Source organism: Vombatus ursinus, unplaced genomic scaffold (genome assembly GCF_900497805.2).
Source record: "Vombatus ursinus unplaced genomic scaffold, bare-nosed wombat genome assembly UNPS02000580.1, whole genome shotgun sequence".
Lineage (NCBI taxonomy): Eukaryota > Metazoa > Chordata > Mammalia > Diprotodontia > Vombatidae > Vombatus > Vombatus ursinus.
Window position 1 is genome coordinate 9,373,188 of NW_020940358.1, and position 24,597 is coordinate 9,397,784.

At 38.2% G+C, this 24,597-nt stretch overlaps 1 protein-coding gene across 1 annotated transcript in view; it reads right to left on the bottom strand.

Moving 5' to 3' along the window:
• The window catches only part of CDH4 (cadherin 4), a 1,142,022-nt gene that overhangs the window by 431,638 nt on the left and 685,787 nt on the right, over nucleotides 1–24,597 (bottom strand). The window contains exons 3-4 of the mRNA XM_027850675.1: nucleotides 14,423–14,649; nucleotides 9,270–9,272 (exon numbers count right to left, since the gene is read on the bottom strand). Of these exons, the coding sequence (XP_027706476.1) occupies nucleotides 9,270–9,272; nucleotides 14,423–14,649 (230 nt within the window). The remainder of the gene's footprint in view (nucleotides 1–9,269; nucleotides 9,273–14,422; nucleotides 14,650–24,597) is intronic.

Consider the following 24,597-nt stretch of genomic DNA (forward strand, 5'->3'; position numbering starts at 1 on the left):
AAGCATGATGTGGACTAAAAGGCCTTTCAGGTCCATTATTACTCAGATGGTCTGTGATTCTGTGAAATGTTCAAATGTATAGGACTGAATACAAGTGCAGTTCCAAAGGAGAGTTTCATTGGGCTGAAACAAAGCGAAGGTTTCAAGGAAAAAAATGGGTGGGCTTGGAAGAATGCCATCTGCCTCCCCTTCTCTGTTTATAGGCTTAATATTTAAGTTGACAATTCTATTGCTTCTTTCCATACTGGGGGGAGGTAAGGTGGTGTTATGGAGTATAATTTGTTACATTTAGGTGGTCCCTTCTCCATTTTTCACTAAAACCATCCCATTTGATGCTGTCATAGAATCTTCCTGGGGGACATATCTAGTACTATTAATCACTATAATTGTATTTTTCATCTTTTGTTTGAAACATATATACTAATAGTTGTAGAAATTGAGTTGGTAAACTGGGATGCTCCACGTGTTGGGCTACAAATACAGAGACCCCTTCAGAAATTAAAAATTCTCCACAGAATCACAGAATATGAAAACTGGAAGGTGTTTAGACATCATCTAGGATAGTAGTGTCAAACTTAAATAAAAACCATGCCACTAAACCATACTTAAGGATCCCTGCAGGTGGCATATTAACTTAAACCACCTATGAACATTATCTATGTTCTATTGTATTGTTTTTTTTTGTTAAATAGTTTCCAATTACATTTTAATTTGGTTACTGCCCAGGGGAGTTGTTGGTGTTCATCCTTTGTTTTCAAAGAGGACCAGTGACATCATGGGTGATTTCCTGACTGGTCCATGATTGGATTTAAATGAGGCAGAGTTGCACAAATTGGATTTAAGTGAGGTAGAGCTGCACAAAGTCATCAACCTCACTCTTCCAGAGTCATCAAAGTCCACTAGCAAGACAAAAGTCAGGACAACTGGTGATGGCCTGGGACGAAGTGGGTGATGACCTTGGCATCTTCGAAGTCTGACCAAGCTCTTAGCACTCCACAGTGCTTGCCTCAGCCACCTTCATAGCTGTTGGAACAAACTGTTCTTATTCTCCCATTATGCTGGGGAAAGTCTTCATATGCTAGGGTAGATACCCCACCTAACTCAGTAACAGGTTTGAGGCCTATCATTTACCCTCAACCTGGGTTAGCCCATCTGCCAAGAAGGTTTTACCAAGGTGTAGCTGCTACACACGCTCCAGCTTCTTGGAGCCACAGGTGAGAATTAGGTGACAGGTGGATACCAAAGAAGCAAGCTCTCACACCAGAAGTGCTAGTCCTTCCTGAACACTCCATACACCCCAAGGCAGGGGTGGGGAACCTGTAGCCTCGAGGCCACATGTGACCCTCGAGCTCCTCAAGTACAGCCCTTCGACTGGGACTCAGAGGGCCACATGTGGCCTCGGGGCTGCAGATTCCCCACTCTTGCCCCAAGGGAAGTTGTACCGAATTTGACACCTCTGGTCTAGTCCATTGTTCCCATTTTACAGAAGAGGAAACTGAAGCTTGTAAAAAGGAAGTGACCTGAGCAAAGTCACACAAATTATATATTTCAGAGCAAGGACTCAAATCCAGTTCAATGTTTTCTACTGTACTGCAATCCTAATCTTCTCAGTGAGTATTTCAAGGCCATTGTTTTGTGACTGTAAGACTATGAAAATGATAATAGCTGACATTTATACAGTGCTTTAAGATTTACAATATAATTTACATGCTCTCTCTCATTTGTTCCTTAAACAACTCTATGAGGAGTGTACCACAGCTACTGTTATACTTATTTTACAGAAAAGGAAACTGAGGTTTAGCAAGGATAAGTGATTTACCCTGGGATCACATATTTAGTAAGTGTTGAAGTTAGAATTTAAACTGGTGTCTATTGATCCGAAATTCATCCATCTTTCCACTACACCAGAGATATCCTAGAGCTGGCTCAAATAGAATCAGTCGATTGTAAAGTTTTCAGTGTAAGAAAACACCTGGGGAATCCACAAACACCACCAATCAGGTTTTGTTTTGTTTTGTTTGTATTTAGACTTAAGAAAGTGACAGGGGAAATGTTAATAATGCAGATTAAATTTAAGAGTGTGTTGTAGGTAGATTTTGGGGGGGTGGGTGGGGGTGGAATGGAGCTGATTGTTAAACATTTACCAAGAACACCACTGCACTATACTATGCTACCATGGCAGCTTACTAGTTATAACTTTCATTTCCTCACTACTCAGTATTGCTCAGAATATCCCCCATTTGGTATGACCAAGGTTACAATTAGGATAAGAAGCTCATCACATAACATAAAAATCAAGACCAATGCATTTTTTAAAGCAGAATTAACATTTAAGTCTAGAAATAAATCATGTAGACTCATTCAGGCAGAACGAATTACAGCACATCAGAAAAAAAAAAACTTGCTTGTTGTTCATTAGGGACAAATTTAGAATGCTTCTCTCTTCATGCATTATAAAAGAGTAAAAATTTCCACCTAAAGTGCATTGGTCAAGTACATTTTTTTTTTTTGGCCACAGCCAAACCTGGAAAATGTTTCCCTGTGTTTTTGGTTTAGGTCAGCATTAGTTCTTAACCAATAGAAGGGACCCAAGATAAAATATAGTTTCAATCTCTCAAACTGCCCTGGTTTTCTTAATAAAGTGGTTCTCAAAATGCTATTTGGGGATTCCGACGTGATGGGAAGAAACCCGAGTCCCTTTCAGGTGGTCCACAAGGTTGAAACTACTAAGATGGCTTAATTCCTAATCTAATTAACATAGATAGATATAACCCACATAAACAAAAACTCTTGGGGGGGGGTCCTCAATAATTATTTATTTTTATTTTCCAATGAAGAGCCTTCTCTCCCTTCCACCCTCCCTCTCTTCCATTAAGAAAATAAGAAGAAAAAACAACTCCTATTGCAAACATGTACGGTCAAGCAAAAGAAATTCCCATACTCGCCATGTCAAAAAAAAAAATGTCTTGAACTGAACTCTGAGTCCATCACCTTTCTATCAGAAAGTGTGCAGAATGTTTCATCATGCATCCTCTGGAATCATGGCTGGTCATCTGTTGATCAGAGTTCCTAAAACTTTTAAAGTCATTTGTCTTTACTATATCATTGTTTTGTACATATTTTTCTCCTGGTTCTGTTCACTTCACTCTTCATTAGTTTCTGTAAGTCCTCTCAGGTTTTTCTGTAGCTATCTGCTTCATCATTTTTTTTTTTTTTTTTTGCTTTTTGATGAGGCAATCGGGATTAAGTGACTTGCCCAGGATCACACAGCTAGTAAGTATCATGAGTCTGAGACTGGATTTGAACTCAGGTCCTTCTGACTCCAAGGCCAGAGCTCTATCTACTGAGCCACCTAGCTGCCCCTCCTTCATCATTTCTTATAGCACAAAAGAACCCCATCAAATACACACACATACACAGACACACCATAACTTGTTTATCCATTCCCCAATTAATGGAGACTCCCTTAGTTTTTAATTCTTTGCCACTGAGAACAGAATTGTTATAAATATTTTTTTGTACATAGGAGGCCTCTCTCTCTCTCTCTCTTTTTTAATCTTTTTGGTGTATTGTCCTAGAAGGGGTATTGCTGAGTCAAAGGATATACACAGATTAATACCTTTTGGGGCATAATTTCAAATTGCTTTCCAGAATGACTGGAGTACTTCCTAGTTCCAACTTGGCATTAGTGTATCTGTTTTCCCATAGCCTCTGCAGCATTTTTCCTTTTCTTTTTTTTTAATTTTCCAATTTCATGGGTTTGAGGTGGAATACAGAGTTATTTTAATTTGTATTTAATAATTAGTGATTTAGAGCATTGTTTTATATGACTACAGATAGCTTGGATTTCTTCTGGAAACTGTTTCTACCTTTTTATCATTTATCAATTGGGGAATGGCTCCTATTCTTATTGATTCGAATCACTTCCCTATATAACTTTGAAATGAGGCATTTATCAGAGAAACTTGCTAAAAAGATCCCCCCCCCCCATTACTTGCTTCTCCTCAGCTTTTAGCTGCATTGGTTTTGGCCCTCAATAATTTTTAAGAGTATCAAGAGGTCCTAGGACCATAAAGCTAGAGAACCATTGACTTAATAGATATAGGGAAAGTGGAAGCATGGTCTGAATAAACCAGATGACTGCTTCATTTTCCTTGTTCATGGTTCTTATTCATAGTATCCAGTATATCACTGGATATACTGGCTGGTACACACATGGTATATACTCAGTAAATATTTGTTGACATTGAATGGTCACCTAAAATCATAGAGTGGAATTTGAACAGCTAATTCATAGTTAGGAATTTTGGCACCTGGGATAGATTCTATTGGGACAGAGTAGGGTATATGGAGTGTGCTTACTTGATATAAACCAGATAATGGTAGTGGGGTCTGAGGAGGCCACAGTGTCAAAAGGGTAGAAAAGACTCAGTCAAGTGCTGAACTTATTGGGGAAGAGAAAGAGTGACTTGGTAGTCCACTGGTGACTGAAACAGGTCCAAGATAGCATAGTTTCAATGAGCAACAGATGACTGAAGTAATGTAAGAGTAAAAGACTAGGACAAAGGAGAGTTTGTTAATAATAAACAAGGATTTCTGAGGACACAGTAGAGGAAGTGCAGAGGATAATAGGGACTGGGGAGTACTAGGACTAAGTTTACCATGGGGGAGAAGTGACAGTCTTTTTTTTTTTAATTTGGTTTTTTTTTTGTTTGTTTGTTTTGTTTTTTAGGCAATTGGGGTTAAGTGACTTGCCCAGGGTCACACAGCTAGTTGGTCTGAGGCCGAATTTGAACTCCGGTCCTCCTGACTTCAGGGCCAGTGCTCTATCCACTGCGCCACCTAGCTGCCCCTTGGGAAGTGACAGTCTTGAACACTACTTTGCCACTAATCATATACTGACCGTAGGAGTCCCTAAGAGCCATCATGTCAGGTAGTCATGGAAAAGAGTCTATAATCATAGACTCTTGAAGAAAAACCTAAGGTCGACTTCTGCTTCCTGAAGCCAACATGGTGGAGTAAAAAGGTAGTCGCTCTCATCCTCCCCTATCAACCTCTGAGAGCCCAGAAAATACAGCCCCAGGAAAAACCCTGGAACAGCTGAACCAGAAGAAAGACAGGGAACAGCAGTGCAGTAGCCCAGATAGCTTGAGGGATTAACAGGAAAGAACCCTCTTGCCCTGGGGGAAGGGGAGCAGCACTGAATGGGAGGTGCCCCAGCCAGCTAGCGGAAAGCCCCACTTTAGCACACCAGGAGGAGATCCTGGTGCCTTGGCATTCTACAGCAAATGGGTCTCCCAGTGCCTCAGCAAAAATAAGGGAAGCAGCACTACAAAGGGCCCCAGGCAGATAAACACCTTGCAACATTTATCTGAAAAGAGCTGAAGAAAGCAATTTAGAGTTGCCTGAAAGCTCCAGCCTTGCTGATTCCAGCCCAACACCAGGTAAGCTGCCAGAACCCTATAGCCTCTAACTGTCAACCAGGAGGAGATCCTCAAATGCAGGAGGTGGAGCAGGCAAACACCAACACCTGGACCTCCGAGTGCCTCAATGAGGATGGGGTAACTGGTGGAAACCACCTCAGAAAACCACCAGGTGCCTTGGCATTCTACAGCAAATGGGTCTCCCAGTGCCTCACCAAAAATAAGGGAAGCAGCACTACAAAGGGCCCCAGGCAGATAAACACCCTGCAACATCCACCTGAAAGGAGCTGAAGAAAGCTAAAGGAAAGGAACAGCAGGCAACCTAGAGTGACCCAAAAGCTCCAGCCTTGCTGATTCCAGCCCAACACCAGGTAAGCTGCCAGAACCCTACAGCCTCCAATTGCCAACATTGGAGGCCCCAGCACACAAAGCCAGTGACCAAGACCTAGGCTCCCAACACAAGAAGCTTGGATCAGTGCCCTCCGCTCCCCAGAGGGAGAGCTCAATCTCTTTAAAGGCCAGGGAAGAAAGACACACCATGAGTAAAAAGAAACATATCATAGATGCATATTATGACAAGAGTGAAGATCAAGGCAGAAATTCTGAAGAGAACAACATTGTCAACAAACCCACATCTGCAACCTCAAAAGGGAATATGAACTGGTCTGAAGCCCAAAAAGCCTTCTTAGAAGAGCTCAAGAAGGATTTTAAGTCAAATGAGAGAGGTAGAAGAGTCCTTAAAAAATACAATTGGCCAACTGGAAAAAAAGTAGACTGAAGAAAACAAATTCTTTAAAAATACAATTGACCAATTGGGGAAGGAGGTACAAAATCTAATAGAAGAAAACAATTTGTTAAAAATTAGAATTGGGCAAATGGAAGTAAAGACTCTATGAGAGAGCAAGAATCAGTCAAACAGAAACAAAAAAATGAAAAAATAGATGAAAACATAAAATACCTCATTGGTAAAACAACTGACCAGCAAAGTCGATCCAGGAGAGACAATTTAAAAATTATTGGCCTACCTGAAAATCACTATGAAAAAAAGAGCCTGGACAGTATCTTTCAGGAAATCATAAAGGAAAACTGCCCTGAAGTCCTAGAACCAGAAGGTAAAATAGCCATAGAAAGAATCCACCTATCATCTCCCGAAAGAGATCCTAAGTTGAAAAGGTCAAGGAATATAGTAGCCAAGTTCCAAAATTACCAGGTCAAAGAGAAAATACTGCAAGCAACCAGAAAGAAACAATTTAAATATCATGGAACCACAGTCAGGATTACACAGGACCTTGCAGCTTCTACATTAAAAGATCATAGGGCATGGAACATGATATTCCATAAGGCAAAGGAGCTTGGATGACAACCAAGGATAAACTACCCAGCGAAAATGAGCATGATTTTTCAGGGGAGGAGATGGATATTCAACGAAATAGGGGACTTCCAAACCTTCCTGATAAAAAGACCAGAGCTCAACAGAAAATTTGATCTTCAAGTCCAAGACTCAAGAGAGACATAAAAAGGTAAATGGGACAGAAAGATACGATATGTTGTTAATAAGGGCAAACTGTTTACAGCCCTACAAGGGAAGATGACACTGGAAACTCTTGAGAATTATATTGTTATTACACCATGTTAAAGGAGTATACATAAATGGGGTGGATATAAGTTGACTTTGATGTAATAATAAAGAAAAAAATCTAATCAATGGATCCAAGTAAGTGGATTAGTCTGATCTAAGAAAATGTATTGAGAAAGGAAGAGGTAGACAAGGGTAAATTACATTATAGGAAAAGACACAAAAACCTATTACAGCAGAGGGAAAGAAGGGAGAGGGATGAGCATCGTTTGAACCTTACTTTTATCAGATTTGGTTCAAGAAGGGAATCACATAATCAGTTAGGCATAGAAATCTAATTTACCCTATAGGCAGTAGGAGGGAAAAGGAGACAAAAAAGGAGGGGGGAGAGAAGAAGCAGTAAGGGTAAAGGGAAAGAAAAAGGAAAGGATTAATAGAAGGGAGGAGGGACTGAGGGAGGCGGTAGTCAAAAGCAAAACACTAGTGAGGAGGGAAAAGGAGAAAGGAGAAAGAAAAGCAAACGGGGGAGAGAGGATGGAGCTATTTTTTTTTCCTCTTCTGTTGAGTTTTGTTTCCTCTTTCTGGTGGTTCCTCCTATTGGTTCTAATTTTTACTTACAACATCACTAATCTGAAAATATGTTTAATAAGAATGTATATATATAGCCTATATCAAATTGGGTGTCGTCTTGGGGAGGGTGGTGGGGAGGAAGGGGGAGAAAAATTTAAAACTCAAAAGCATACGGAAGTGATTGTTGATAAATCAAAATAAATTAATAAAAAATAAAAAAACAAATAAATGTTTATTACAAGAAAAAAAAAAAGAAAAATCTAAGGTCAAGGGACCCCGTGAAGTGCTAACTTTGGGATGAGGAAAGAGGACAGGCTGGTCAAGGGAATCAGTCAGTTGAGAAATCTACCACACTTTGAGCGAAAAGTATCCCCTTCTGAATGTCAGCACCTGTGACAATGCCTTGGCCACCTTGTCCTAGTTCTAGCTCTGCTGAACACTGGTCATTCAGGCACTGCAGTGTTATCTCTTATACTTAGGTATACTTTCTCACTGAATAAAACCAATAAATATTTTTAAAAATTGAGCTTCAAAACACCTACTATTTAAAATATAATGTAAGCACATCTTTTGCCCTCCCCACCTTTAATTCCATGATCATTTATTAAGTACCTACTATGACAATAATCAGGGATATTTAAAATTAAACTTTTAGGAAATAGTGTCACAAACTTTCTCATGAGTGACACTTTCCAAAGAGATGCACCAACAAATGAATACAACAAACTTAACAAGAAAGGCAATGAGATGTAGTGAAAAAAGCACATGTGGGACCTAGAGTCAGAAGACTTGGGTTTGAGGCCCACCTCCACCATTTATCAGCTCTGTGACTTTGAATAAGTCAGATCCTGAGTCTGTTTCCTCATCTATAAAATGGGGATAACCCAATCTATCTCACAGGGTTACTGCAAGATTGAAATGACATGATGCCATATTTATTATTATTATCATCAATATAATTGTAGTAGTAGTTGTAGTAGTAGTAGTACTTGTTGTTGTTCTCATCTTTTTTGATCATGTTCAACTGGAAATGGTCCTAGGACAAGTCACTACTGCTATCATTCTTTTAACATGCTGTGAACTAATGCACAGGTGAATAAAATAATTGATTTTTGTTATTAAAGAAAAGTATTGGGAGATATCTTCTGGAATTTCAGTGAAGCATTAAAAGCATCTTTGAGACAGCTCCAGGAACAGAAGAGATGATAGGGATGATCTGTACCTTCATCTTGTCCCCACACAATTTTGATTTCTTCTACTAGGTCTCTACATTTTGAAGAGTTTTCATTCTATGTAGCTTGGAGGTTATGAGGTTTTGGTACAGTGACAGCTACTATAAACATCATTCTTTAATTTTTGTAGATCAATATTATGTCCAAAGATTTGGAGCAATAGCTCTACCTGGAAGAATGGCCCATTCCTCGTTCAGTTCATTTACAGAATTCTCAAGAATATTTGAAGTTCTGTATTGTTGCACGGGGATTTGCTGTCTATTAGTTTACAGAAGATAGCAAATGTCTGACATGGAATGCTACCCACCAGGTCATGCCTTGCAAGCTATTTGCCTGTCCTTAAGAGTGCTCCTTGATAGTGCCACCTTTCCTCCTATAGTTCTTACCATGGCATATACTATCATGGGTAAATTCTGCAATGTTTTCATACTTTCAGCCAAATACTATGGAAGAATGTACATTAAATACGGGCTTTTCAAAAGCCTTGTCTAAATACGCCAAGCTCCTATTGCAAATTATTTAAGACATTGGTTTTATTTTTGTGTATTCTGTTTTGTTCCTGGTAGAGTCTCTCAAGTGATTATCAGTGACCCGTGGTTCTTCAGCTTTTCTCTCTCTAGAATTTAGTAGCTCCTAAATCTCACTTCTTATTTAAACTAATCTGGATGTAGGGTTGAAATTAATTTCTTATGATTGCCTGGCATTGCCCTGCAATATGTTATTTTGTAACTTGGAGCTAAGGGTACCATTGATAAAAGTAATTCTTGAAAGCCCTTGCCTGTATCCACTAAGATCTCTTTCTAATTTTGATATGATAGCGTATATTGTATACTATCTTAGTATATTGTATGATATATGATATAATTAATAATAGCTAACATTTATATAGCACTCTAGGGTTTACAATGCACATTCCACGTATTAATTCATTTGCCCTTCCCAGCAATCCTCTGGGGTGTGTACAATTATTAGCCCTTATTTTTCAGATAGGGAAACTTAAACAGAGAGGTTAAGTGACTTGTGCAGGGTCACACATCGATTAAGTGTCTGAGGTAGAATTTGAACTTAGGACTTCCTGACCCTAAATGTTGTTCTCTATCTACTGTGCCACCTAGATTCCCCTAATTAATAATTGTCATAATAATATTCTATTTTATATTCTTATGTAATTCAGATAGAAATAGTCCTGGTATTGTTATTGTGATCATTTAGCACCTACTACACTCTCAGCCCTTTACTAGATACTATGGGGGGGGGAAGTTTTAGAAGAAATGGATCCCCTCCTTGAAGGAATTCTCAACAAGATTTTTGGTAATACATGTCTAACACAAATGAAACAACAATTAATAATACAAGATACTTATAAATGACCCTTACATTGTGTGCTAAGAAGTTCAGAGAAGGTTAAGATCATTGTCTGCTGGATTGGTCAGGGCAGACCATGTAGGCAGAGGTCTTTGAAGGATGAACAGAAGTTAGATAGGCAGAGAGGACAGGTGGAGTTCATTCCTTTGATACAATATAACCAAAGACAGGAAAACAGACATAAATGTGGAATGGATAGTAAGGAGACAACTTCAACTAAAGTAGAATGTACCTGTTGGAGAGTAGTTGGAGGAAATGAGGTTGTATCTTGGATTGTGAAGGGCCTTGAAAGTCCAGCAAAGATGTGTAGATTTGACACAGGAGAACACAGCATGTGATTGGGTGTCACAGAGTGTCATTTGAAAGGAGAGTGTTGCAATGAATATAGCATTTAAGGAGTAGCTATGGAAAGACCTACATAGAAGAATAATGTTGGTGGATCAATGAATTAGTATAATCACTAGTAATAGATAGTAAATTGGGACTTATGCCATGTGACTAATTTTTTTTTTTTTTACTCACAGATCTCACTGCTGGACATATGCCCCAAGGGGGCCAAAGGCAGAAAGACTCCCACATAAACAAAATTATATATGGCAACTTTCTTTCCTTTTTTTTAAAAGCAAAGAACTGCAAACAATAAAGATGCCCATTGATTTTGGCTTGTGAATGTACAGTGTAATGTATACTGTAAAAATAATGAATTAAAGGATTCAGAGAAACATGGGAAGACTCATATGATCTGATACAGAGTAAAGTAAGTGTAGCCAAGAAAACAATTTGCATAATGACAATAACAATGCCATTGGAAAGAGCAACAGCAACAACAAAATGAAATTGAAAGCTATATAATTATAAAGACTAAGTTCCTTAAGAAGAGATGAAGAAAGGTACCACACTCCCTTCTTTGCAGAGGTGGATGACTGTGGGTGTTGAACATCATTTATACTATTAGACTTAGTTGATGTGTTGCTTAGTTTTGCTAAACTGCTTTTTTATTTATGGTTACAACAGTAGGCTTCCTGAGGACAGAGGGAGGTATAGATTTGGTAATGATGGTGATGTAAAAACAAAAGATACTAATACAAATTCCAAAAGCATAAAAATTAAGTGGCATTGAAGGAAAGTTAATTTCTCTCCTACTAAAGTCCTTCTTCAATGCCTTATCATAGTAGCCCAGGGCTCCTAAAGACTATATGGGATGTCATAGAAAGTCTTAGTGCCATCTAAAGCTTTAATATCTTAACTTTTAATAGCTTAAACTGTCACTAAGATTTTCTGGAACACTGTGTGTGTGTGTGTATAACATTTTTTATGCTCATTATGTACATTGTTTTCCTGGGTATGCTTACTTCATTCTGTATCAGATCACATAAGTCTTCCCATGTTTCTTTAAATCCTTTACAGCCATTATTTTTTTATAGTGTACATTATACTGTACATTCATATGCTAAAAATCAGTGGGCATCTTCATTGTTTCTAGTTTTTTTGCTATTAAAAAAGTATTGCTATGAATATTTTGGTTTATATATTTATGTATGGATGTATATACACATACATATGTATATGTATGCATATGTGTGTATATACATATATGTGTATATATGTATGTGTATATATGTGTGTGTGTATACATATATACACACACACACACATATATATATATATATAAAACAAGGAAGCAACTAAAACTTTTTTTACTCAGAGATCCCACCACTGACCGTATGCCCCAACAAAGACAGAAAGATGCCACATAAACCAAAATATACACATATGTATATATGAACATGCACATTGATGTGTATGCATACATGTATGTATGCACCCGTGCACTTATACACACATGTAGCTCCCTCCTGAAGGACACTGAGAAACTGAGACCTATGCTAGTGTAAGCAGCTGCCACTCTAACGAAACCACTTGTCTTTCTGAGAAGTGAACTAATTTTTCAGCAGCTTGCAGGATAGCTTCTGCTTGTTCTCCCCTTGCCTCTTTCCCACTGTGTTCAATTGATCCATGCTACTAACTAAAATTTATGGCTCCAGCTCTTCCCTCCTGGAAACCAGGAAACAACTCTTTCATGAATCTACATTTTGCACTTATCTTCTGGCCTTTTCGGTTGAGGGCAATGTTGGTGCTGGTGCTAGTGCTAATGCAAGATTGTAGGTGCAAGCAATTGTACTCAGGAAGGATAATTGCAATCATAATCAGTCATTTGCACCTTCCAGCAGAAGAGCAAGTGATTAATTGCATCAGAAATCATTTCATTAACACAACTAATAAAAGGTGTCATTATGTTTTCAATTAATGCCTTTTATCTGAGGATTTCAATGGGGTTTTAAGTATCTCTACAGCTTATATAGAAAGTCCACATTTTCACACGGGCATCTGGTGCTCAGGAAGATTCTAGGTTTAGGAATTGTGGGCATATACTTTCCCATTTCATGCACATACCTTCTCTCTTTCTACCCCACTATACTCTCATCCCCAAATAGGAGCAAATGTTGAAAGCTATCTCAACGAGAAAACTTAATCATCCCTATTGCCGACAGATGGAATTATCCCCCCAAATTATTTGTAGGAGAACAGACGGTTCTATTCTTTTAGAGAAGATAGTTTAAGAAGAGATGCTACAAAAATCCGAATACTTAGGTCCTAGTCTCAGATCTGACGCTTACTAGCTATAGAATTTTTTTTTCATTTTTCTGTTTTTCTTTTGAGTTTGAAATATAATACAATATATGCATATAGAACAGTAGGAAGAAAAGAAAATATAGGGAATATCCTTCTGTATGATTTTTTGAACATGTTTTTCCCTTCTGAGGGCAATATTGCTCCTAAGTAGCATGTGTGTGTGTGTGTGTGTGTGTGTGTGTGTGCCATGAACATGAGGCTTTTTGACCCTTAGTTTCCTCATCCATAAAATGGAGATTATGTTACTGGTCCTTCCTACCTTGTAGATTTATTGTGAGGAAAGCATTTTGTAACTCTCAAAGTGTTATAGAAATGTCATCATCATCACCATCATCAATGGAATTCTTAGCCTGGGGACTGCGAACTTAATCATTTTTTTTGATAATTCAATATAATTAGTTTCCTTTGTAATCCTATGTGTTTTATCTTATGCATTTTTGTGAATGGATCTATAGGCTTCACCAGACCATCAAAGGCATCCATGACCCCCAAAAGTTTAAGAATACCTGTTATAAATACATATGGGATGCAAAGAAATTGCTCTTAGCCAAGAACTTTTGGGCCAGTCACCCAACCTCCTTGAGTTTTCAAGTGCTTATCAGCTAAAAAAGGATTATTCTAGAACTACAGAGCTAGAAGAAATAGATCATAGTTCCTGCCCTACCTAGTTCAACGGGTTGTTTTAGGGATCCAATGGAATATGTTCATGAAAACATTATATACTATAAAGTATTACACAAATGTCAGGGGTTGTCATTTCAAGCATCATGTGATGATGCTCTCACTATCTTTTAAGGTGCCATATTGCTACATCAGGTAGCCATTATAATGATAAATTTTCTTTTTTCAAATATCAAACTTCTGACTCCTAAAATATCCCTTTTCTGTTATTCTTTCAGGAAAGTCAAAATTTATACTCACCAAAAAAGCAAAAAAAAAAAAATAGCCCTTTATTTCAATGAAGACGATTACTAATTCTCCCATGAGTCTTTCCTTTCCAGCTTCTACCACCCTACTCCTTTATTCATGTTGACCTATTATTGAAAACCTCAGTCTATTCCAATCAATATGTTATCCATCATTACTAAACTGGACTCTCATGATGACGGAACAGAAGCAGGGTGACTTTTGTGAAAGAATTATTTTTCTACACAACATTATCCCATTTACAGTACTTTCATTCCCTAGTTCTTTGGGAAACTTTTTATATGTTATTTTATTTTCCAGTTACATGTAAAAAACAATTTTTAACATCTGTTTTTAAAATTTTTGAGTTCAAAATTCTCTTCCCTCCCATCTCTCCCCCTCCCTAAGACAGCAAGCAATTTGATATAGTTTATACACGTGCAGTCATGCAAAACATATTTCCATATTAGTCATGTTGTGAAAGAAAACACAGAACAAAAAAAAACTTTGGGCAAATTTTAAGGAGGTTTTGCCTCTATTGTGTGAAAGAGATCACAGCAATATTTCTACTGTCTAGTTCTTTCTTTAGGAGACAAAAACCATGACAGATATATCCATGCATCTATTCTACCACAGGACACAATTGTTTTCTTTACCTTATGAACAGAGTGGGGAAAGATCTTTTCCCCTACCAATAATCGGACTATTGCATCCCATCTCTCCATGGCCTGGTAGTCCCACGCGGTCACCATGAAGGCAATCTGTCTAGGGGGGAGTTGCATCTCCCGGGCAGCAAAAACTGTCCCATCAGCCCCCACTTTGAAGTCCAAGTTGTTGGTCTCATACTGCACTCCCTTGGAACTGCTGCAGCCGCTGAATTTTACTAGAAGAGAGGTTAAAAAAAAGGAGACATGTCATGTTATTACCCTCGATCAGAAAACAACAACAACAAAAATCACACACAAATCCAATATGCATCTTCATAGGTTTCATTTTTCCATGGCATGTTTTAGAACTCAAAGAAACATGGAGGGGAAGTGATTTAACTGTTATTTTGACCTTCAGTAAGGTTTTCTCTTTTATCTTCATACTCAGGAGAATTGGCTGCTGGCTTTAAAAAAGGAGGAGGAGAGGGGCACCTGATACAGTTTCATTATATCGAAAACACAGCTGTTCTCCATTTCTACAAATGGATTTCTCTCTTGTCACTATGATCTCAGAATTCAACTGTAGGCTATTAACTACAGGGTGGGTATTTTCTACATGAAATATATTCCTTGCTTCAATAGCCTGCCTACCATATGCAAACCTCTCTTCTAGATAAATGGATGCCTAAAAACCCTTAATTATTGTAAATTGTTCCAAGAGAAGGCCAAATGCAGGGAAGGTTTAAAAAAAATGGGGGGTGGGGAATGCAGTCTAAGAAATATTATATGATATCAGGCAGACCACCAAAGGAGAACTGTAATCCCACGCTCAATGACTATTCGGCTTTGCTAATGAGAGCCGTCACACAACTCCAAGGCCCACAGCAAAATGCAATGCACAAGACTTTCCAACAGGACTAGACAAGAGCAAAGGCAGCAGTTGGGAGGGGGTCTAAAGGGGGTGGGAGTAGAGGGAGTATGGGAAAACACTTCACTGGTTAATTGAAAATATAAAATTAAAACAGATATTCCATTGACACGGCTGGGAGCAGCACATACCGCTTTGCTTCCAAAACATTAATTAGCCAACAGAATTGATAGCACACCTCTTAATGATTTCAGGATTGAGCCCATTTTTAACTCTGCTATGGAAAGAGAAGCTTATTTTTTTTCCAAGCTGCACATTCATTTAACTCACATTAGTACATTTTTTATATGTATATGCTTTTGAAGCCACCACGGAATGTAGCAGTAAATTATGAGGCACCCACAACAAATGTCACATTCTGTTGATAAAAAAAAAATCCTCAAACTCCACGATGGATCAAGTTACCTAGTATTTATAAAAATGTGCGGATCTAAGTAATTATGGTAGGAGGATTAGTTTTTAAGTAATTTTTCTGTCATACATCCATGATTTAATTACTATTCTAAAATAGCAACAACAAAAATAACTACTCACTGTTTCATTGGAAAAAAAGGTTCTCCCTTCCAACCTTTCACCTTTTATTGTTTCTTTCCTTGAAATAATCAATCATTGATAGATTCCCTTAACACTCTTATACTTCCCCAGGTACCTCTGTCTTTTACCTCTTGGATTAAGAAAATAAATGTTTCTAAATATACAGAAAATGACTCTTGTCATTTTTTTTCCCTGGGCATAAGGACAAAGTATGTCCAGGGTTCACAGAGTTTCACAAACAGTTACTTTAAGTGAACGGGTTGAAAATAGTGGCTCCAGTGAGAGGTGGTAAGACGGATAGATTTTTCACTTCTTAATGAGGAAATAATTACATTTTTTCAAGTGAGAGGAGAATTCTGAAATGCTGTGATAGTTACCTTTCCCAACAGTAAACATATTAAAGTCAGCTACAAACTGACTGAATCAATCACTTCTGACAACACACTGTCATTGACAGGAACATGACAGTTACATGATTGCTGTGAAATCCATGCAAAATACATTAATAAAATCTTTTGTTCTGGAAAAGCAGATCTCTAACAAAACAAAGTGTTTCTACCAGCCCTAGAGAGTCAGCAATGGAGATTGAATTTGGCATCAGAGAATCCAGGCTCATACCCTAACTGCCCTACTGACTGGTTATATGTCCTTGGGTCAGTCACTTTCCCCTCTCTGGGCCTCTATACGGAAAACAAGGAGTGGGACCAGATGATCTCAAGGGTTCATTCAAACTCTAAATACTATGAAACTGTGATAAAACTGTATGCTTCCCTTTAAGTAAATCCAACATACAGAAATGTATGTAAATAAAAAAATAAAATGGATGGAACTTGATAGAACAATTTTTCACCTTTTAAAAGGAGTAAAAGGAGTTTACTTAGAGTTCCTCTGTTGAACTTGAATATAACTTGAATGTATATGTGTGTGTGTGTGTGTGTGTGTACACACCCTTATATTTCATCTCTTTTTAGGAGATCATGCTGGTGATAGAAATCAAAGTTCACCTATACACAAAAATGAAAATGAGGGAGGATGAGTGTTGTGCACATTTATCTATATCTATATCTACATATGTGTATATATGCACATCACTTTACATGAATACACACGGAATATGTATCTACACACAGATGCTGCTCCTGAGAGTCAATGACACATAACTTGTCATGGGACTGAACAAGCTAATCTAGGTCCTGTTACCTCAGCTGCTCTGTTTGCAGAGTTTGGCCTGTAGTAAGCAGCTGAGGCCTCTGCCCACAAGGTCTAAAGCTGCTTATGGAATTATCTTTCATCCTCCGTGAGCTGTGGATTGCTTGCATTCAAAAACCCCTGCCTCCATTCTCCTTTCCCCCAACCTTCAACAGCATGCCAGTCTGTCAGCACTGTCAGCTACAGCTGGTCTCTCAGTTGTGCAGAGGGTCCCAATGCCCTGATTCAGTGTCACCCCAGAGTTCTTTGAGCTGACCACCTGCTATGTGTCTGCTTTCCTTTAGTCCACCAGGGTATTCTGCTTTTACCCATTCTTCTCACCGCAGGACTACTGGATTGACTTTCTGTGGTCCCTGCTACAGGGCCGGTGGAGTGGCTGAGTTCCAGGAATGTGCCACGGGAGCCTTTGTCCTCCTCTTTGATGGGGTGTGTGACACTGGTTGATTCAGTCTAGTGGCAGAGCTGAGAGATGGCAACAGGCCTGTATTTTTCACAAAGGCACAGTGATGAGGTTACTTCCCTGCAGATGCAGATTTCCTCTAGATCCACGGACCACATCAACAGCCTGCCTGTCAGAAGAGATGCTAGTTCCTTTTGTTTCACTGGTCATCCCCTTGTCATGAGACCACATGTGCTGGTTTACCCAGATCTTCACTTGAGAAACCTTAAAGTTCTATATAGTGACACTGATTCCAACTTGTGGCTGGGGTAGGTTTTTTAACCTTGGTAAATGCCATCATTAACAACTACCATAAGACTTTATACAAAGGCATTAAAAATGGTTTGTTGAGTGAATGAATCAGGTATATCAGATATAAGGACACATATACAAAAATGTTTGTGTGTGTGTGTGTGTATGTGTGTTATGTATGTGTATATGTGTGTGTATAAAAACACTTGAACTCAAAAAGATGACTCTTCCTGAATTCAGGCCCAGCATTCTATCCACTGTGCTACCTAGCTCCCTTTTTCTAAAAAGAAGCACCCAGAATTGAACACAGAATCTAATTAGTCTGATGATGGCAGTGGACAACAGGACTATTACCTCCAGCACAAAGGATACTATACTTCCACTGAAATAGCTCAAGATTAAGGTTGTTTTCAACCAGTAATGTATTATTAAGCACTTCCTACATGTCAGGCTCTGCTAGGTAAGGTAAGGTAAAGGTAAGGAGGGAGGAGGGAGTATATTTCAGCCATGGGGGTGAGGGAGCACTCAGTGCAAAGGCATGGGTACATGGGAAAAGGAAAGCCATGAGTGAGGAACAGAGGGAAGGCCAATTTGGCTAAATCACAGAGAGAAGGTGGGAAAATAATATTCAATGAGGCTGGAAATATGGGTTGGGACCAGGTTGTGTAGGGCTTTAAAAACTAAACAGAGAGTTTGTGTTTTATACTAGAGTCTCTGAGAAGTCACTGGAATGGACTGAATCACACATTCACATCTATGCTTAGGGAAAATTACTTTGGCAGCAACGTGGTTTGGGAAGAGACTTGAGGCAGTGTGACCAATTAAAATATGTTGCTACAATCAAGGTGAGAGGAACGCTTTAATTTTTTTCTTTTTTTTTGTGAGGGCAATTGGGGTTAAGTAACTTGCCCAGGGTCACACAGCTAGCATGTGTTATGTGTCTGAGGTGGGATTTCAACTAAGGTCCTCCTGACTCAGAGGGCTGGTGCTCTATCCACTGCGCCACCTAGCCGCCCCCGATCACTCTGAACTATCATTGTAACTGTGAGTTGAGAAAAGCAGTTAGTTGCATGTGAGATAATTTTAAGGTAGATATGGGAAGATTTGGTACTGATTGGATATGTGGGGTGAGGAGTACAGCGTAAGGTTGAGATTATGAAGCTGAAGCACTAGAAGGATGGTAATGCCTTTGACAGAGATAAGGAAGTCTGGAATAGGAAAGGGTTTGACAGAAAATATGAATTCAGTTTTGAACATGTTGAGTGTAAGATGCCTCTAGGATATCCAGTTTGAAATGACCAATAATCGATTATTATTATAGGACTTAGCTGCCACATTGTTTTGTGACTCATATTGTACTCAAAGTTCATTAAAGTCCCTCAATTTTTGTCACATGAACTACTTTTCTAGTCATGTTGTCTTCATCTCATACTTGTGAAATTGGGGGAATTTCAGACCCCTATCCAGAATTATAAATCTTTTCTCTATTAAATTTCATTTTTAATGAGAGAAGTGCACATTAAAACTGGTTTCACCATACATCCAGTAAATTGACAAAGATGGCAAAAGATAAAAATAGGTAAAGTTAGAGGAGCTGTAGACAGATAGGCACACTAATATATGTTTTGTGGAGCTGAGAACTGGTCCAATCATTCTGGAAAGCAATTTGGAATGATGTGAAGAAAACAACTTACGTGCCCATCTCCTTTGACCCAAAGGTCTCATTGTAAGACATACCTCAAAAGGGTGACAGAAAAGCCTCATATACATCAAAATATTTATAGCAGCACTCTTTTTTTAAAGTAGCAAAGATATGAAAACAAAGTAGATGCTCATTGGCTGGAGAATAATTGAATGAATTATATAAGAAATGGTGACTATGATGAATATAAAGAATCATCATAAGATTTAACTGATGCAAAATGAAATAATACATAACAACTACAATAGTATCAACGTAAATAACAATCAAAACAAAAAAAAATCCAAACTGGTTGCTATAGAATTATCAACTTGGACCCAAAGAAAAGTTATTAGAAGTTACCTCCCTCTGATTTTTTGCAGAGTTGAAGGAACTATGAATGTGGAACACTGCATATAATGCCAGACTTTTTCAAAATATTTGTTAATTTTACTGAATCGTTTTTCCCCTCCTTTTTTATAGTTTGTTATAAGGACTAGTTTTCTAAGATGGAGTGGGGATGCACTGGGAAATGGAGGTGATACAAATACAAAAAGTATCAATAAAATATATATTTTAAAAAATCATCTTCTTAGCTTCAATACACTGTCCCAACCTATAGAGAGAATTTTGTCATCCCACTTTTCACTTTCTCTCTCAGCTTTGTGTCATCCACAAATTTGATATGTAGACCACCTAGTCCTTCACTCAATATTTCAGTTGGTTCCAGATCTCACCTGTGTGGGCACTTCTGTCGGAGCAGATTGTAACCCACCCTCTGTAATTCTTGCCCATGTGTTTCCATAAATCTTCTACAGATAATACATTGGAAGTTTTCCTCTAGGTCTTTTTAATATTTTGTGAACAGTAATACAGCACTCAGACAGTCTATTTGTTTTCCCTTCTTCTTGCCACACGATGGGCCCACCTCTGTTTCTGATAATACATTGCCTTCATCTAAATCATTGATTAAATACTGGCTAGAACAAGTTCAATGGCAGAACCCTGGGGCACTGCACTGGAGAGAGGATTCCAGTTTGACAGTGATGAATTAGCCATTTCTGAATCTATCTAATCTGTACCATCATCTAGCCTACATGTTTCCATCTTATTCCTGAGAATATTATACAACTCAAAAGTCTTGCTGAAATGCCTTGGATCCATGGCATTTCTCCTGATCTATGTCTAGTAATCACATCAAAAAAGGAAATGAGATTAACTTGAACAAAGCATCAGACTTGGAGTTGGGAAGACTTGAGTTCAAATCCTGCTTCAGACATTTACTCACTGCATAACCCTTAGAAGGTCACTTGACCTCAATGTAGCTGCTTCCTAATTTTTAAAATGGGGATAACAATGGCAACTACTTTACAGAGTTGTTGCGGGGACCCAGTGAGATAATGTATATGAACTACTTCGCAAAATAATAGTAGTAATGATAATAATAGCTAGCATTGATATTGTTCTTGAAAGTTTGCAAAATGCTTTATTTTTCTCATTTGATCTTTGCAAAAACCCTTCAAAGAAGGTGTTATTATTATCTCCATTTCACAGATGAGGAAGCTGATGCAGAAGGACACTAACTGACTTGTCTAGTGCCCATAGCTAAATGTCTTAGGTGGGATTTGAACTCAGGTCTTACTGACTCCATATCTAATACTCTATCCACTGTGCCATCTAGCTGCCCAAAACCTAGTTCTACATTAAAATCAGTAGTTGTTATGGTTATGTCCTCACAAGCTATACCTTTTAAGAATCCATTCTATAATTTTACCAGGAATTGACAGTAGTTAGATTACAGGATGTTGGTCTCAAAGTATGCACTTTCTTCTTCTTTTTCAAAATTCAGTATGTTTGTATTCAGTCCTGTGCCACTGCTATGGTTCCTCAACACCACCTTATACGTATAAGAGCATTTTGACATCCATAACCTTATTTGATCCTCAAAAACATAGATAGGGCAGACATTATAATCTCCATGTTAAAGATCAGGAAATTGAAGCCTAGAAAAGTAAGGTTGACTCATCCAAGGTCACACAACTAGCAAGTAAGTGGTTGAACCTGGACTTGAACCCACATCTTTTGTCTCCCAGGGCTGTGTTCTTTCCACTGGACCACAGTCTCTCCTAGAACTGCCCTCATTTGCACCATTGGTGAATAGAAAATTTTATTTTATGCTAGTACTTTTCCTGATATCTTTGTGTCCAAAGAGCACCTGCTATGTGACTAGGGCTATGGGACATTTGTGAAAGAGCGTGACATGGCTGCAGACCTTAAGAAACTTCCTGTGTTTTGGGGGACTAATGTGTGAATCATGTGACTGAAGATGGTCTATGACTAAATGTTATATGATGTAACTGGGCTAGCCCTGGGCTGGCCATGAAGTTAGGAAAACCTAAGTTTAAATCCTCACTCTGACATATAATAGCTGACCAATCATAAGCAAATCACTAACTTCTCAGGAGTACCAGGCAACTTTATAAAAGAACGATCTTTACTCATCTGCCTGAGTGGAAGATGCTTCTTTAATGGGGTCTCTGATGTTAATCAAATCAGAGGTCTTCAACAATAACAAAAAAAACCTTTAGGGGTCAGGGAATACTTTGTCTTTCTTTGTCTTCCCAGTGCCTTGCGCAGAGTTCTGTGGATGCTTACTAAATGCTGAATTAAGTTGAATTAAGCCTGTAGGAATTCAAAGGAAGAGGGGAATGCCTAGCTACTACAGTAGCTAGGGAAGGTTTTAGAGGAAATAGCTCTTGAATTGGGCCTTGATGGGTAGCAATATTTGTATAGAGAGACAGAGACTGAGAAATGAGCATTACAGGTTAAGTGGAATAACGAAGCAAGTGGTACTAAAGCAAGAATGTTCATTATGAAATGATGGGCCCTGAGTAAATGGAAGGTATGTGTGAGGGTAATAGTTCTCAAAATATGGTCCAATGACTCCTAGAGACCCTTTCAGGAGTACTTGAGGTCAAAGCTATTTTCATAATAATGCCAAGATTTTAATTTCTAATGAAATAAATATCAATAGATTAACCCCCCTACACAGAAAGCCTTTGGGAGGTCCACAATAATTTTTAAGAGTGTAAAGGTAAGAACACTGCTAGTATGGATCTGAGGCAGGATTTGAACCCAGTTCTCTCTTCTTCCAAGTCTACCACTCAGTAAAATCTTGACTATTCACAATTTAGTGGGAATACTTTGTTAACGTTCTTATATGTTCTTCTGAAATGTTTTCTGGTCTTCTGAACTCAACATTTAAGATAAGGATGCAAATCTCAACAAAACAAGCTTATATTGCAGATTTTTTAAAAAAATAAAAGTGGATAATTGTAATATATAGACTATTTTGTATATAAATAATATATAATATCTATGTAGCATTTTAAGTTCCGCAAAATGCTTTTATAGATAGTATCCCATTTGATCCTAAAAACAACCTTGTGAGGTAGATGTTATTATTATTCTCACTTTAAAGATGAGGAAACTGAGTCTGATGGATGTGTCTTGACCTATGTCACACAGCTAGTATGTGTCTGAAACAAAATTCAAATTCTTATCTTCCTGACTCCAAGTCTAGTTCTCTATTCATCGGCTTTATCCTTGGATTAAACCATCATCTCTACCTCTAGCCCTACAGAGTGAGTTCTGAGTTTTAGATCTGGGAAGATCTGTAGATGATCTCTGTGCTTATAAAAGAGAGAATGAGTTACTGGACTTTCTAAGGCAAGGTTGATAACTGAGATTGTTCAGAAAAAATAAATCAATTAGCAAGAGTTTTCTGCTTACCCTCAGTTATCCAGAAAATCAAATGAGCCAAGAACTCTTTTTCCTAAGCATTATGGGTAACTGAAACTTCCTTGTGTCCTTTTGAGCAAGGACTTTAAGGAGGATGTGATTTCATGGTAAAGAGAAGTGCCATTATATATTTAGACATGGCTTGTTCATAAAATATCCCCAAAGGGGGAAAATTACCACTAAATTCCATGCCCAGCACTATAGATACCCAAGGTAAAAAGGAAACTCAATAGTTTATGTTAATTCTTTTCTTAATATAGTTACATTTGATCTTCTAATTTCTTTTTCAGTTTTCCTGAAAGAAAAAAAAATCACAATAAGCCTATGGGACCCTTCATTCTTCAATTTATTTTTCTAAATGAATTAAATGAAATCTCCAATGTTACAAACAAGTTTTTTATTCTGATTCAACACAGATGTTAGAAATGTAGGCAAGATCCGAGCATGGCACAGGCAACTTAAATATGAAACATGTTTTGACTTTCTATGGGCATTTACAGAAATATGACCTTTATTCATATCAAAACAGAAAGGCTCAGAGCACTACCCTGATAAACCCCTCCTTTCCTCTACCCCCAACCATAATCTGTTTCCCAGCATTTTCTTAGTGACAGAAATATTTTTATGGCATCTACATTTCATGAAAAATATGTATGTCAGTAATGCCAAGACATTTCTATGGTTCCAGTGGGTCTCTGTACTTTATAAAGAGGAAAATCGCTGTAAAACAAAAGAGCCGGTAGGGACCTTGGAGACCATCTAACCCAAGTTCCTCATTTTCCCAATGAGGAAACTCAGGCCCAAAGCAGTTTAATGACTTGCTTATGGCAGTGAATAGCAGGAGCAGGAGTAGAACCCAGGTCTCTTGGATCCCAGTCTGGTGATTCTTCCAAGATGCCATGCTTCCCACAAGACAAATTTCATAGGAACAAAGAAAATTAATATCTCAAGGCATAATTCACTGGCTGCATGAATCCAAAGCAGGCCACAGTCAATTTCTTTAACATTTTAAAACATCTGTTTGAAATAAAAAGTATTTCTCTGGTTTTATGCTCTAGAATTGTGTGTCTGTGTCCGGTTTTATTCTCTGTTATCTCAAAATTGCTACCTGTTTCATGATGTCTCTCAGTGGTTTGCTAATTACTTCCATTAGTTTAAAACAAACTTGACAAGAGACAGAAGGAATCCTGAGAGAAATTAAATCTAATTGTTTAAACATGCACAGTCAAAGTCTGCTCTTTCTTCCTCCTCTCAGATGCAGAAGGTAGCCACTGCATTAATCTGAATTAAACATGGAGAAAAGTTCCCCTGCTGCAAGCATCAGAGTGCAGCCCTGTATG